At 39.6% G+C, this 16,132-nt stretch overlaps 1 protein-coding gene across 4 annotated transcripts in view; it reads right to left on the minus strand.

Annotated features, from left to right (window-relative positions):
- FGD3 (FYVE, RhoGEF and PH domain containing 3) overlaps positions 1–16,132 on the minus strand; it is a 100,774-nt gene that overhangs the window by 17,106 nt on the left and 67,536 nt on the right. For all 4 annotated transcript variants that reach the window (XM_090148148.1, XM_031608455.2, XM_090148149.1 and 1 more), the window contains exons 5-14: positions 14,899–14,988; positions 14,075–14,211; positions 12,102–12,258; positions 7,998–8,136; positions 7,109–7,167; positions 3,848–3,994; positions 3,182–3,274; positions 2,641–2,720; positions 2,162–2,192; positions 1,534–1,635 (exon numbers count right to left, since the gene is read on the minus strand). In XM_090148148.1, the coding sequence (XP_090004274.1) occupies positions 1,534–1,635; positions 2,162–2,192; positions 2,641–2,720; positions 3,182–3,274; positions 3,848–3,994; positions 7,109–7,167; positions 7,998–8,136; positions 12,102–12,258; positions 14,075–14,211; positions 14,899–14,988 (1,035 nt within the window). The remainder of the gene's footprint in view (positions 1–1,533; positions 1,636–2,161; positions 2,193–2,640; positions 2,721–3,181; positions 3,275–3,847; positions 3,995–7,108; positions 7,168–7,997; positions 8,137–12,101; positions 12,259–14,074; positions 14,212–14,898; positions 14,989–16,132) is intronic.

Consider the following 16,132-nt stretch of genomic DNA (forward strand, 5'->3'; position numbering starts at 1 on the left):
TGACAGCAATTTCCGGTACTTTTAGCCTTGACATCAGTCTTCAAAGCTCATTATCCAGATTAGATTATCTCCTACAAATACAGGTTAGTATTCTGACATAAAAAAAATTAATGTGCATACTATGATCATATCACAGCCAAGAGATAAACCAGAACTCTGTCCTGCCTCAGTTTTATGAACGACTGGGGTATAAACATGAGGCTACACCATTAACACAGAAACAAAATAAAACAGGATTTACAAAGCAAGATAAGTTATGAAGTTGAACAGACGCTGTCTTAATTAGATAGAGAGAAGTATGCCTATTAGTTTGCCTATTAGCAGAAGATTTCTTTCCATCAGAGCATCAATAGTTCTGAAGGCAGCCAGGACTTAAGAATACAGACACAGACTGATTATTTTGCAATTTTGTCAGAGTATTTTTAGCTGACAAATAGTTCAGGATCAGTAAGCTATACAGCACATTTTGAAAACACACTATCATTGGCCACTGTAAGTGATGTGATCATAAACTCTGGAGGTTTGCAAAGATCTATGGTGCCAGTCTGTGACTTGTGCTGGGATGAAAGAAACGTCTAGCAATATCTAACAGCTCTCTCGAGTCCCCTGGGAAATCAGTTAAACAAAAATCCAGCATTACAAAGCGACTGAGGCAGATTGGGAAAGTGAAGGTTCCTATGATTATTACACATAATATAAAAGTTGGGGAGGAAAGGGGTAAAAAGATGAAGAGGTTCCCAGCTTTAATCTCTCCAGATAGATCCTGTGCTCCAAGATCTTCCAAGTTTGACCACTGATGGCCTATCAACATAGGCAGCTCTGCAACAAATTCCCCAAAATTTCCCTCTACCAGACACTTTCCTCTTTAGATTTTAAGCAATTATGGTTTAGGTTATTACCATAATTTTGAAGTTAAATGAAAAGATATTGTCACTGCCCTCATGCGACTACTTCCAAGAGCAACATTCCTAGCAAATGCAGCACAGAGAATTCACTCCAGTTTCAAGACTATTGAACATTTGAGACTATTCTGCATATGTGGTTGAAGAGTTGAACCTTTCTGAAATTGTATTGTTAAGATTCCTATAAAATGCATTTATTTCCTTTCAACTGCTTAGAACTTTTTCAATAATAAGAAAAGACGAAGAAAAAAATAAGTAAAAAAATACATCTCTAAGGAGATGGGGAAAGGTAATGAAGGAAATCTCTCAGGCACACAGACATCATTCCAGGCAGCCAACCACTCATAACACTGAAGAATTACACCTGTTATGCTAAATGAGCCACTCATCTGGAAAACATGACTGATAGGTCTCTTGCACTGAATTACACTGGGTAATTTATTCCATACCTGCATGGTTGAATAACTATGACTGATATGCATTTGAGAGCCAGAGAAATAGAGCTGACTGTACTGTAATGTAAAACAAAACCAAGAAATAAGACGACAGTGTATGAAACTTAGCTGAGTAAATGCAATTTAACTGTCGGTGTAACTGGTACAGCAAAGAAGAATTAAGCACTCATACTTACTGATGAATCTGGAAGATGTTCCTCTTCTTGAGAAAAAGAGCTATTGAAAGCTCTAAAGGTTTCACTGTTCTGTTTGTGCTTTTCAATTGTTGCTTGGATGACCTGAAATAAACATGCGAGAGAACACAAAATGTTATTACAAAAGGAGCCTTAGAAAAACTTATATTAAAAATATTTTAAAATTATGATAGGAGAAGGTTAGGGTCATCATTCTATTGAAAACCCCTTTCACCTGCTGAAATGAAATTTGAAATTTAAAATTTTTAAAACAACTGTGAATGGCATTGTTAATTCACCAGCATGAACTCAGAAACTAAGAACACTATTAGTGTTTCTTGTAAGTCAGACTGCAAGGATACAATCTCTTACTCTCCATTTTCTTCTCTCACTGCATTTCAGGATTGCAGCACATGGGAACCAATTTGAAGCCTCTGCTCACTACAATGAGACAGTATTCAACAGGGGACACTGAGGGGAGCACTAGATTCTCTGTAATCAGCTTTTCCATATGGGACTACTCTGCTTCCTCACACAGCTCATTTGTACAGAAACTCAAAAGATCATTTTAAAATCAGATGGTGCTGACTGCATGGCGATTCCATCCATTTAGTATTGTTTTTATATTAACCTGAATCCATTCCCTCTTCTCCTCTTCTGTCCTGTTAAGACAAAAGAAGAAAAAATAATCAGAAAACATCAATATTCTACTCTCAATATTTTCATTAAGTCCAAGTACTGACATCCTCACAGCTTTATATGCACAAATATTTTAGCTTTTATATCTTCTACTTCATAAAAATTATTAGCAGTTATTGACCTTAATTATTACCAGACAAAATAACTGCCAAAAATGTCTGAATTATTCCTACAGCAGAATCTAAAAACGCTACTATAAACATCTTACACATTGAACAAAGCCAATCAGCATGAAACTTTAACACACTGACTGAGTGAAGGCCAACAAACTCTCTTGCACACATAAATGAATCATCTCATATGCTCATCTTCTGGTTTAAAGCTATACCATACTAGCCCAGCCACATAACCTACATCATACATTTGTACATAAATATCCACCAAGCCCAAAAGTCAGAACAAACACCATACCTGGCTTGTAGTTCCAGCGATCTCTTTTTTCCTGTTATTGAAAATGTATGAGCCACATTTTGCTTGGCAATTTCTTGGACCTGCCAAAAGAACACATCAACTTCTTACTTGTCTTCACCTTCTTTCAGTCATTTTAATGACTTAAAAGTATATTAGTTATTTGAAATGCTTAGCTGAAAAGATCACTCTGAATACAATACAAAGGTAGAAAAAAAACAAAGGATTGTTTTCGTAATTACTTGTCTCACTACAAAACCTCTGAACCTGCAATATTTCCCTATAACAGAAAGGAAAAAAAAAGGGGCTCCCGAGTCAGCTAGGCAATGAATGAAGGCTTTCAACCAAATCACTATTTTCTTACCTTTACTTTATTACCTGGTAATAACAACTCTAAAAAAAGAGAATCAAAGCCAGATTTTAATTGCTTATATATTTCTATACAGTCATATTTTTGGTAGATTCAGATGAGATTTGGATTTGGCACTATTTACTAGAGAAGCAGATCTAAGCATTAAAAACAGTGAAAAGAAGAGAGACAAACCTGCAGTCCTCCAATGTCCATCTTTTCTCGAACACTGAACTTCTGGCCTATCAGCCTGAGTTTTGGCACACAGTACAGCACCATGCTGTTAAACTGTAACAAGGAAGATATTTAAGTTGAAGAGCTGCGTGTACGACATAAACAGCATTCTGACAATTTGGGACTCTGGCATACCTTACTCTATAATGTAATTAAGAGCGAGAAATTTAAGAAGTAGGTTGGAGTCACATATCCTTACTTGAAAAAGGTGGACAAATAGAAACATGCCAGCCACCCACTTCTTCCTCTGACACTATGTGATCACTCTGGTACCAATTCAGCTGTCTTGAAAGCCAAGATGATCTATTCTGTCAGTGTCAGAGAAGCTGGCCACCTCGCTCAGCAGTGTGGGACAGCTGAAATCCCCCCTCAGAAGCACATCACAGAAGTGCAGCCTCTGAAAGGCTCACGTGGCACAGACCCTTTTAAGCCTGACATTGGCAAAGGTGTGAGCATGGAAGGAGGAAGGAAATCCTTGAGGAAAAAGCATCAAGAGCAAATTGCTGCTCAGAGGAAGGAATAGCTGGGCTGTTAGTGAAAGCTTTTTGTGTAGTGATTAGAAAGATGGAAACATATCAATTCATAGCACAACTCTGAAAATAAAAGCAGCAATAAAAAAAAACTTACCAGGAATAAATACCTATCCTGTGCTGTGCCATTCTTTGCTGAAAGTTTCTGAATGTGTCCTTCTTTAATGAGCTCATTGGCTGGGTTAACAATATCCTCTTCACCACCGAGTCGCTCATAGACTTCCAAAAGCTTGTGCATCTTTTCCTGAAATTACAGAACCCCAGAAATTAAAATCTATACATATATTCTACTTGGCCTATCACCCACAGCATCTTTTTCTGCAGTAAGAGTAAAGCAGCAGGAAAGAAAACATTCTTTCAGTTCTGATATAGCTTTGTGTTGAAGAATTAATATCTTCTCCATGCCTCAATGCTCTTTCCCTCTCAGTCACTTATGAGTTATAATTGGATTACACTACTTTAATGATTTTTTTTTTTTTTAAACAACATATTGGTATCAATCTAATTGATATTTTCAGATAATCAATAATAAATATATATCACTGGAAGAAACATCATGAGGTCCAGTAAAGTCACTTGAAGAACTGAAGGCAAGCATGTTACCAAATTGTTTTCAAGCCTGAATTTGTTAGTTCAGCTTCTACTCAACATCTCAGAGTAAGAATTCTGCTACAGTAGGATCATTTTTCAGCTTTTGAGAAATTTCACCTCTTGTACTGTTGCTGGCTCCTTTAAGAAGCACCACCACATTCTGAATTTATAACCTATGTGTAAAACCTCAGCTCCACAGGGAACCTAAGTGCCATGGCTGCAGTCCTACACAGGTGCCCTGTAGCAAAAAGTAAGCTTATGAAATAGGCCTAAATACACTTTAAAATATTTTCATGTCATTCTGCATCCTTCCATCTTAGCTAAAAGTCTTTATGAAAGGGGTTAGCTTTTCCTTTTCAGCAAAGCAATATTTATTCTTAATGTTTAGTTGACTTAAAGTTCTTCTACACAGAATTTAAACGGATAAAAGTAACCCACTTGCAGCTGCTATATTAAGTAATGCAGCAGATTTAACAAGTCAAAATAGCAGAAGTGCTTAAATCTTACTACTGAGCAAAAGCATTTGGAAACGTTTTGCTTTCAACCACAGGCTGGACAGATATGCTCCAAACTGCACTACAAGCAAATGGTCAGAAAGTGAGGACAGATCTATGCAAATACACACAGAAATACCACCAAACACATCTGTAAACCACACCTCAATCTATATGCAGATTCAGCTGGATCTCAGGTCTTCATACTCTTCTTTAATTCCCATTTGACACAAACTATTTCACTATAAATGTACACCACATTAATTTCTATGCTAAGCAATTCATCTATCAAAACAAACCAAAACGACAACTAAACAAATAATACCCCTTTAAATAATCACACTGCAAAACAGAAAGGAATGGAGGTGGGGGTAGACTCCAACAAGGAAAGCACCTAAGTCCTGAGGCCCAGTGGACTTTTTCCAACAAACTGGAAGACGAGGCAAAGGTTCCACTAATTCAAAGAAAATGTAATGCATCAAACTACTTTTCTGGAGGAATGACTGGGATACTAAGAACAGGTCCAAAACTGGGACATCTGTCCAGCTAGGAGAAGATATTTCAAAAAGCTCATTTCAGAAGCATGATTTATTTCTTCCACAACAGCAGGAAGCAGCCAACATGAATGCTAGCTCTCAGATATTTTGCTACGGCCCTTGCTTTTCTTTTGGTTTGGCTCTGGCCCCATGCAGCTGCTCACACCATCCCAGGGCTTCGCAGAGGTGTATGCAGGATGTGCCCCACAGCTGGGGCTGCTCAGGCAGACAGTGAGCAGAGCAGGAATGGGGCAACCACAAAGTCAAACCTGAAAGTCTTACTTGGATAATTTTCATTTGAGTCTTTGCTCAGGTAAAATCCATTAATTACAGAAAAAATCAAAACGAGACTTCAGGTTCTCATCAGCAAGGGCTACAAAATTATCACAGCAGCCTTTCCTTTTTTGCATACTACCAGAAAAGCATCCCACATGGAATGCAACAGCCTGGCAGCTTCATATACCTGCTGCTTGTGCAGGTGTTGTGGAAAGGACCCAGCAACACAGTCATTACTTAAGGACTTGCTCAAGACCCAAAACCAGAAAAATTTCCACTGACATCTATCTTGAACAAGAGAACATGCAAGTCTTAAATAGAAGTAGACAGTTTCAAAATAGGTTTTCTCTGAGACATAGTGAAAACAGACACCAGTTGGTTACTTCCCATAACAGCCCCAGGAAGGGCAGCCTCATGGCATCCTGACAGCCCCAGAGGGCACTGGGCAGAATCGTGTACTGTTGCCCAGCCCTGATACCAAGAACAACTCAAACCACTTGGTTTCTAAAGCAGAATTTATAAAAAGGCTGAAAGGGAAGATGGGAGGAAAAGAAACAATGTATGTAAACAAACCAAAATTGGACAAAAAAATAGGAAAGGACAAAAAAATAGGAAAGATATTCCTTTTAATTTTGTTCTATCCTATGACATTTCTTGATAAAGACAATGTTTTGAAAGGACAGAACAAAGAAATAAGGATCTGATATGGAAGAGGGTATAAACCTTGTAATCTATGAACAATCACAGAGTGTTAAGCCTGATAAGGGGTGTTTTAGATCTATAAGATGTAGAAGGCCCTGAGGCACTTGGGTCTAAAAAACGAGGTAATATCTGTAACTATCAAGTCATTTACTTTGTTGGCTGCACTGTAGCAGCTCTGTATGCAAAACATACACAAATATTCAGCATAAAAGGCCTCAAAAAATAAGAAAAAAAGTGAAGAGTTTGTGTTGTAAGATTGGCTTCAAAATCTCCATTATCTTAAGCTGCCAACCTGAAGTATGGCTTACCAAGGCTACTACTGACACATTCTAATCTCTCCTCTGTGCAGTTAAAACAAGCCAAAATTCAACTAAAACAACCTCCTTGCCATAAAGGAATTAAGAAATTAAAAACAGCATGAAAATCTGCAAGGACACCTTATGAACAGACTGATTTGAGATACTTTAAACATTTTCAGTGAAAAGCCAGTAATGATTTTGTGAAGACCTTCTTCTCCAATGCATTGTCCCCTTAAGAATAGGGAAAGTAAAATCTGGGCTGAAAAAAAATCACGGTAACTGTAAGAGGAAAATTTATGATAAAGAGAACTCAGATATCCAACTGATGTTTGAGGCCCCATAACACCATATTTGAAAATCCTCTCCAGTCTTGCTTTGCAGAGCCTCTAGCAATGGAGAATGATCAGTTCAAACTAGCTTTTCCATCAAATCACAATTCTGTTACACAATTTCTACTCACCATCTTTCTGATGGCAGCATTCGAATGGTTTGCTGCTGTAGATATGAGCTCCAGTGATTCTGTAATAAAGAAAGCACGTTAGTATCAGATGCAATCAAAAGAAGGTATAGCATAGCTGTTTTTTTCTTCTCCCTGATTAGCGTTTTTCCTTCAGAACTGCTGTTGCAAAAGCAAGGGCTGATTACACTCTGTCCTCACTAAACTAAAGGAAAGGCTTACAAGCAGTTACATACATAATCGCTTTTGCATATTCAACTGGTACATGGATATCTATCTAATCATTTGCTATTTCTCTCTTAAAATCACACGTGACAAAAAAAAAAAAAAAAAAACTACCTAAATCCTAATTCTTCAAGTCCTCACAAGCATACTTTAAGAGTGTTGCCCTAAAGCAGAGCTTGTGTGCTTACAGTAACGTGAACTCTGGTTTAGACTTCTCTTGAAAGAAACAAGAACTCCTAGAAACCAACAGAAATACATCCCTCTTGTTTCTCCGTGTTAACAGTCTAACTTGCATTCCTTGGAAGAATATATATTTATAAAACCATTCATATTTTCCTCTTCCAGCTATTGCAAGGATATCCTCCTGTATTTGTCTTTGGATATACAACTGATTAAATAAAAATTCCAGATGTTCTACCATTACAAGCTTCAATACTTTGTCACTGTTTACTTGCTAAACCTTCATTTAGTGCCTGAGCTGACATATCAGCACCCTTCTTCTATAGAAGAATTCCAAAATCCCTTTTTATTAATTTGGACAATAATTTGATAAATTCAACTCTCCATTGCTACCACAGCCCTAGCTTGAAGTATCTGAACATCTGAAGAAAAGAACACTCTCCAAGATTTTATTATGTTCATTAGACAGAGAGGAGTTTACACGTACTTTCAGCATCTTTCCTGTCTGGAGATTCTTCTGGAAGTTTCTTTAGATAGTCCTTCAGGAGAAGTTCATAACGAGGAATCCTTTGCACAGGTTCAAGCATGTGATGCTGCAGCGTCAGGTTACCACACACCTCCTGTTTCTGTAATGGAGAGAAAACAACTGCAGAAGGCTTTGGTTTTGGTCATCTTTGGTGTAAAACAGCAATGAAAAACGACCTGTATAGTTAGAGGAGCACAAAAAAACTTTCCAAGCTATCAGAACTGGCAGGTCTTCGTCTCATCTCTCTGACATTTTCTGCAGATACACAACATTTTATATTTTACATTTTGTGTGTTTCTTCGCACACTCAGAAAAGTCCTTCCCACACATGGTATTCCCTCCCCCTGCTGCCCTCAAGGATTAAATAAAACCAGAACCTCCACAGAGACACAGTGCTTGCTACAACTTACTGTAAGATAAGCTGCTCACACACCATCTTGGAAGCAGTTACCCCAAATTCTCTCCTTTCACTTGACCAAGGAAGGGGTTAGCTTTAGGACTGATTACACTAAATATTACCCAATAAGGCACTGAACTGCTCTGCTTGAAACAGCACTGAGTGCTGCAGTGCTTATTCTCATAGAATCCCTATGAAGTGATATTTCTATTTATAAGGAGTGGGAGGAGAAATGAGAAACACAGTTGAAAAATAACTAACTTGCGTTTAAGTAGACAGAAAGTTACTCTTAATGATACTATCTCATTCCTGAATCCTACATCAGCATCTGAACCACATACACACACAATCTTCTCCAGGCCATTATTTGTAAGTCAGCTCACTAATGCCATGTCTTGGTCTGTTTCAGTGTAAGCAGCCCCTCCACATTAATTCAGTATTCTTCTCTCAGAAAAAGGCACTTGTTTCAGGTATGTGTAGTTTTCCACATAAATATCACAGTCCAAGACACAACGCTGACTTGCCCTGTTATCTTCAGGCTTTGCTTCAAGAAAGAGATGACTGTCTGGTAAAAAAAAAAACATTAGCTATCCTTCTGGAAATTTCAAGATATAAATTTGCTTTTTTTTTTTAAAAAAAAAAAAAAAAAGCATAGTGAACAGTATTTCTGTTTATAGAAGATTAAGTGAATTTATTATCTCTTTGAGTTTTACAGCACATTTCCCAGAAAATACAACTGGGATGGAAAGAATCTCAGATTCCAGGAAGCACAGATACACAGATTTGCACAACTGCCTTAGTCTCTGGTTTATAATATTCCCTAATCCACTTACTAATATAGCCTCCATTGTCTTTTATTCCTGCAACACAATGAACCCTAACACTGAACAACAGGGAAGCAGAGGAAGACGTCAATTCCAGACTCATGTCAGTTGGAATAAATGTGCCAAATGAATCTTCTACAAAAAGCCAGCAAACACAAAGTAACTGTCCCAAATACAAGAACTTTTATATTACGTGATCTCTGAAACTTTACAGAGTTTGCATTACAATCCAAAAGACTTTACAAGAGGGAAGATAAACTTTTGTTCTGCATTTAATGAGTTCACATAAGAATCCGAAACACACAAACATAGATTGAAAAAGTTCTTTTTTTTGATGGCATAACTAGAAAACTGACAAAAGAAGAGTCCTAATAAACTTAGCAGCTATCAGGTTTTCACCCCAGTAAGTGGATGCAAAACATACAGAAAAAACGTTTATCTTTAAGAACAACTACAGTAAGCTCGACAAGTCACAGTCATTCACTTATAACTCCTATGTGATTTTTTGTTTTCTATTTGCTCTCATTGTATTATGTAATTAATAACTGTGAATGCCTGTGTAAGTACTCCAATAACAGCTGGGGTAGACACTGCATTCTTGCAGGATCACAGCAGGCTTCCACTGGTATTCTGAAAAGTAAAGCTGAAGGTCACAAGAGGAGTCACATAAATGTAATTCTGCATCCTGTATGTAATTCTGTATGCTGTATGAACCCTGCAGCACTTGTTCCATGCCATGGACATACATAAAAGCCTATGGCAGCTCCACCGAAACAGAAATGCAACTGCAAAATCATTTGTATATACAAATTACACAACCAGAATACCGGGCTGAAGTTTACTATACCCTAAACCACCACTTTCTGATACATTGTAGAGTTCTGTTGCGGTTCTATTAACAGAGGCTACAGCAGTTCCCAGAGTAGTGGGGAGAGAGAACACAAAGGACAACTGTTGTCTGGGAAAGTACCTGTGGCTCCTGGTAGCACAGAGATAGGCCAGATGAATTGACTAAGCTTTTCAGGACAAATCTTTCCCAAATTCACTATAGTCACAACAGAAGCAGGAGGTGCTGTGATGCCATAGCTAAAATAACCTACCATGAAATATTGCCATCAGTAGGCTTCAGAATCAAATCTCCTGTTGCATCCTCTGCCCTAACGCTGCCTGTCAAAGTTCTGCTCAAAAAATGCACGTGGTCTTGGGCAGCTGCTGATACGTTCTGCAGGTTGACAGCTAACAGGAATTATTTGTGTTGATGGTGGGCAGTGCAGATACAGAATATCAGGGAGGGCAGCCCTCTGTGTTGTAGAGACAACAGTTACTAACTGAATCATTCCTCAGAAAGGCATGTCAGCAGCTTGACACTAAACCAAAGACAGCAAAATGCCCACGCACACTGAAAGCACAAGTTCTTACAAGCGTTTGCACCAGAAGAGGCCCGATTTCCTCCAGAGCCCAGCTGTGCCTCTGCTTCCCCCTCCCATGGAACCAGGTCACGCAGGGAGTGCTGGGAGCCCAGCCAGAGTCCTTGGGGGCAGCAGGCAGGTGAGGAGGGCCACGGAGCCCCTTGCAGGGAAGCCAGAGCCCCAGGGGCCCAGCAGTGCCTGGGCTCAAATTCCAGCCAACAGATGCACTTAGCTGCACAGAGCCTCAGTGAGAACAGGCTGGATTTAGACAGAAAAAGGTTAAGAAAAGGCCACATACAGTGAGAGTCTAGTAGAAGAAGAGATTTCCCAGTTCCTGCTGCCTTTCCGCTGCTCTTCCAAGAGGGAGCTTCTGTCTGAGACGGCCGGCAGCCCTTACCCTCTGCACAGGGCCTCTCCTCTCCCAGCTTGCTGGGATTACTTGATTCCCGACAGCTGGCCAGCCGACAAGCTCCCATTTAGGGCAGCAGCTGTGGTCCCTGCTCAGCTTAACCCTCTCCCTGCCAGGCCTCATCTCCTCTGAAGGACTGTCCACACTTCCAGAACCTATGGAGAGATGCTTGCAGGCGTGCTTCAGCGTGCTGCATCCTGCAGCTGGACCAGTGCCTCAGACAGGTCCTATTGACACACCAGTGTAAGCAGAGCTCTTCCTCCTCCCCATAAAGCTTTCCTTACAAGTATGATCACATGAAAATCCATGCTAAGCACCCTATGGCAGAGCTGTGGCCCTCTAGCACCATGCACAACTTAGTGAACCTCAGAAACACCAGATTAACAAGGGTGTCAGAAACCCCGACAGCTTCCTCCAGGTGCTGCCACCAGTGATGAGGCAAAGTCAAAAGCACCAGCCTCAGAAGGAAAATGTCCACGTTAAAAAGCAACACTTAGAATTAGCAATGAGAAAATGAGTTTACAAATGGATATGTTGGGTATCAGAGCAAAGGGTGCCCTGCATAAGGTAGCACATAAGGCAAGGCGGCCCACTAAAGAGGCACAAAAGTGCTCAGGAAGGACTGAGCCACCAATAATTCATTCTGCTGTGTAAATATGAACAGAAAATACAACGTATGGCAAAGCTATCTCACTCTCTCCCTTAAGGAGAGAACTCACCCCATTCTCCTCACATACAGGACATACATAGGTAACAAATAGAGAAATCCTGAGGAAGTCCAACATAGTCAAAACTGCCAGGCAAATGGCTAAGTTTCATTCTTTAACTTCCACTTCTCCTCTTAAAAACTCAAGTGGGAGAAAAAGCCAACTATGTGAAAACTCTGTGTTGCACAGCAAAGAGAAGAAAAGTCTGCCACTAAAACTGTATTTCTTTTTAATTCTAAAATAGTACCACCCTGTAGAAAAACACTGGAAATAAAATAAATGAGGATTTAATGCCACATCAAGCTTGTTAACAACATACCTGTATATTCTGAACAACATCTTTGAAAGGAGATGACCTCTGCATGCACGTATTCACCATGTCCATTGCCCTGTCAAAGTTCTTCACATATTCTCCATACATCTTCAGAAAAGGAGCCAGTTTCTGCAGGATGTCTCCTAACCGTGGGTTCACACTCCTATTGGAAAGAGAATGCTAAGTATAGAAATCTGTGAAAATCAATTCTATTTTAAGAAAGAATACACAATAACAGACTTCTACTGTTGTCTTCCACCCATGGAACACATTTGGTCTGGCACCACCCAGCCCAGCACCACGCCAGGCTTCCCAAGGTGGCCCTTAGTTGTGTTTGGTCCCTAGGTACTACCAAGCAGCAGCAGGAAGTTCAGATGAACCTGGAGACCTGCAAAGTCTCCATTACTATCAACAGCTCTGTCCAAGTTCACAGTCCCAGACAAGGAAATCGATTTGCTTTCCTCTGCAGATCTGCGTTTTTAGTTAAACTGCACATAGGAGAAAACAATTGCTGTGATTCGCTGGATTCATACTACAAAGATGCTTTAGTATCCTTGGGGAGCTGTGGCAGCACAGCCACCCTGCACCCTCTTTCCCCATGCAGCAGCACAGCCTGCACCACTGAAGAGCCACATAAAGTTGAAGCTCATTTATGGGGAGACTTCCAGAGGGCCTCTATGGGAGCTAGATGTGTAAACGACAATGAAAGCTGAATATCCAATTTTCTCATGTTCCAGTCCCCTTGACAGAACCAGTTTATGATTCCCTTCCATTTTTTCCCCAGCTTTCCTCTCTCACTGAACTCCTGACTCACAGTCTGTTTACACCAGTGCCCTTTAGCCACGGAATGAGTTCATGCCCTGCCCTGACTTCCAGTCTCTCCAGTTTTCCTTTCCATTATTACAGCTGTCCCTGTAGACACAGGTCAAGTGCAAAGGTGCTGACGCTTTTTTATTCCTTCTGGATATTAACGACCTATGTGAAGAAGACTGGACTCTAGCAAGAGAGATGGGAGCTCATATCTTGACTTCATCATTTAGGATAGCTGGAAAGGTCAACTTTGTTGACTTTAATATGAAATAAGGTGCAGCATCAGCATTATTAGCACTTTCCACTACAGGACATTTTACAGCCAGCACATCATCCCAAGTCAGGGATTCTACATCTGCCTTACAATTAATTGGAGTGATAGGCAAAAAGGCAGAAAGATTAAAACTTACTACAGTTGCCAACTTTTAACTGATATGCGACCATTATTACTAATGGTAAAAAAAGAACTATTTTCTTAAAGAAAGTATACGTACAGCGTAACAAATAATATTTATCATTTAACAGAAGGCCAGCAAATTATTGGGTGAGATCTTGTCCAATGCTGTGGTACTAAACTACAATAGAAACAGCTGTGTAACATATGTAAACTCATTCATGGGCACAAAGCTGCTTATCTTATCTTTCTAGATTTTCCTTTGTTTGGCTGATAAAATGCTAATTTTATAAAGTGAATTTTATATAATTGCTACATTAAAATATCAAATGGATGTGTCTCATGAAGTCTCCAACATGGCATGCAGAGTCTAGACTATGATAGGACGATGTGTTTTTCTTTGGGAAACAACCACACACAAGATACTCATCCATGGAGCTAAAATAAGCACTTTGTTTCTTTCCTAGTCCTACAATTTCACAGTACTGCAAAACAAGGAAAGTGGAAATACAGTAAGAAAAATAGCTCCAATAATACTCTGGTCTGGAATAAAATTCTCACAAAGTACTCTAGAAATGCTAAATACTCAGATCTACTCCTGTTTTCAGGAACAATACAGATAAAAGAGGTTTAAGAGACTCCATGCTAATGTGTTAAATAACAAGTGAACTACTGCATCATACAAATTAAAAATGCTGGAATAAAATTAGATGCCCGGGTCACTAAAGTTTCTTGAAAATATATTTTAAATGTAATTGTACTGACAGTTACCCACCATTCTTGTGTAATTCTTGTTTTGAGCTCAGGAAGAAGAAATTGTCCGTGGAAACAATAGATAGAAGAAATATTTGAAAAGATGCCCGTTATCACTTCAGATGAAATACCTGCTTCTGACAGCTTAGTGCAAAACACCTGCATGAGACAAGACAGTACCGACACAGAGTTTAAAAAAACCTGAACACAGCGGCATCAGGTTGTAGTATTACAAAGCTGACTGCCTCAGAACAGAGCCACAACATCTGACTTCTGGCACTCAGTCCCTGGGGATCACCACCCTGAGCATTCTCAGGAGTTTCACAAAACAGAAGCCTATTGTCAAACAGGGTCAGATTTATGCATAAGGGCTTGCTTCTCCATCAGAAATGTCTGGGGTGGTTGTAAGTCAAAGAGATTGAAACTACTGAGAAGATGAGACATCTTGTATTTGGGAGTGTAAGCTGCGAAGAACAATCAGTCCCTGAAGAGCACTTACTGGTATTCACACGAAGATCAACCCTTTGATTATTTTGTTTCTCTGTAGGAAAATCACACTGTACTGAACAAAAGTGAAAGACACTCCCTGGATTTCTAGGGTCTTGAAACAGCCTTTGCTCATCCAAAGCAAACACTGGAAAGCTTTCCACAGAGGTTGTAGGGTTGGATGGGGGTAGATGACTCTCTGAAGGCTGCAGCTTCTAACAAGATTTCTAGCAAGGTGACAGTTTGCTCTGTTTCTTTTTTTCTTAAGCAACGTTAATCATCTTCATTTTTCCTTTGCTTTTACTGCACATTCGTGTTTTTCTTTATATAATAATTACATATACCATCCAATTGAATTACCTGATCCAACAGATGGAGTCTTTTAACATACGCTTCTTCTGTATGGAGCAGTTCATTTGCAATGTTGAATAGCTTTTGGGGCTCTGTACACTGGAAAGATAAAAAAAAAAGAAAAAAAAGTTACAAATAACAGAATCCATCTGCTCCAGCAAAACTAACTTTCACCAACCGTCCTCCCTCCCATTTTCTCCATGGGTCAAACGCCCTGCCAATACAGAAGCCCAAAGTGAATGAGCTTAACACAGTTCAGAATCTGCTCCATATTTCTCACCAAAGGATCAGTTTGCTTTAGAGAGATATTTTAAGCCATTTTCTGAAAGCTGAAGAGGACATCACTTTATTTCTTTGTGTTTTCAGTGTTTTTCACACATGTGTGGAAAGATCCACTAAATCTAGAGATATATCTCAGTTATTTGTAACTGAGGAATTAGACTGCAAATTAACAGTTCTCAATTTTTAATTTGTGTCATGCATACAGAAACAATCGGAAAATAGAAAAGACCTGTTTGGCCACGCATTACATTCCCCAGCCAGTGCAAGGTTACTCTCTGCTATATTTCTATGAGCTCTGTGCAGCTTTAAACACTCACCAGTTTCAGCAGTGTAACTGAAATTACCCAGCAAAGCCTTACACTGTGCTCACTAAAATAAATAAATAAGAACTAAATCAAAAGCTTGAATACAACTAAGAGGCGCAAACTTACTTCACCATTTAGCTAGAACTTGCATAGACCCCAGAGACTCTTGCTTTCTTGTGTGTTTAGAAATACTGGAATTAGGGTGACATCAGCTCTAGCTTTCTGACAAACTCTAGATACCTTTGAAGGTCTAGACTTCAAACTCCATGTCTACATGTAATCAAATCAAAACTGTGTTTCAGACTTGAGGGCTGGCTGGTAGAAACAGGAGTACAACACTGGAAAGGGGCAGCAAGAATGGTAAAGGGTAGGGAAATTTTAATGGGCTGGAGCTGGGAAAAAGACAACTGTGATGTAGGTTTGAGAGATGTATAAATGGTTAACAAAACAGACAGCAACTTGGTGCAATTATTCACCACTCCTTGCACTGGAGAACTGAGTGCATCAAATCAAACTACTGAAGTGCTGCTTCAAGACCGAGAGCTGCTTCCCTGAGCACCTCATCCCTGTGTGCACAGCCCTGGAGCACACAGTGCAGCAGGCAGCAAAGGTTCCCACAGGCTCACAAAAGGACCGGTCAAATCTGCAGAGAATGA

Source organism: Phasianus colchicus, chromosome 11 (genome assembly GCF_987193195.1).
Source record: "Phasianus colchicus chromosome 11, bPhaCol1.hap1.1, whole genome shotgun sequence".
NCBI classification, from domain to species: domain Eukaryota; kingdom Metazoa; phylum Chordata; class Aves; order Galliformes; family Phasianidae; genus Phasianus; species Phasianus colchicus.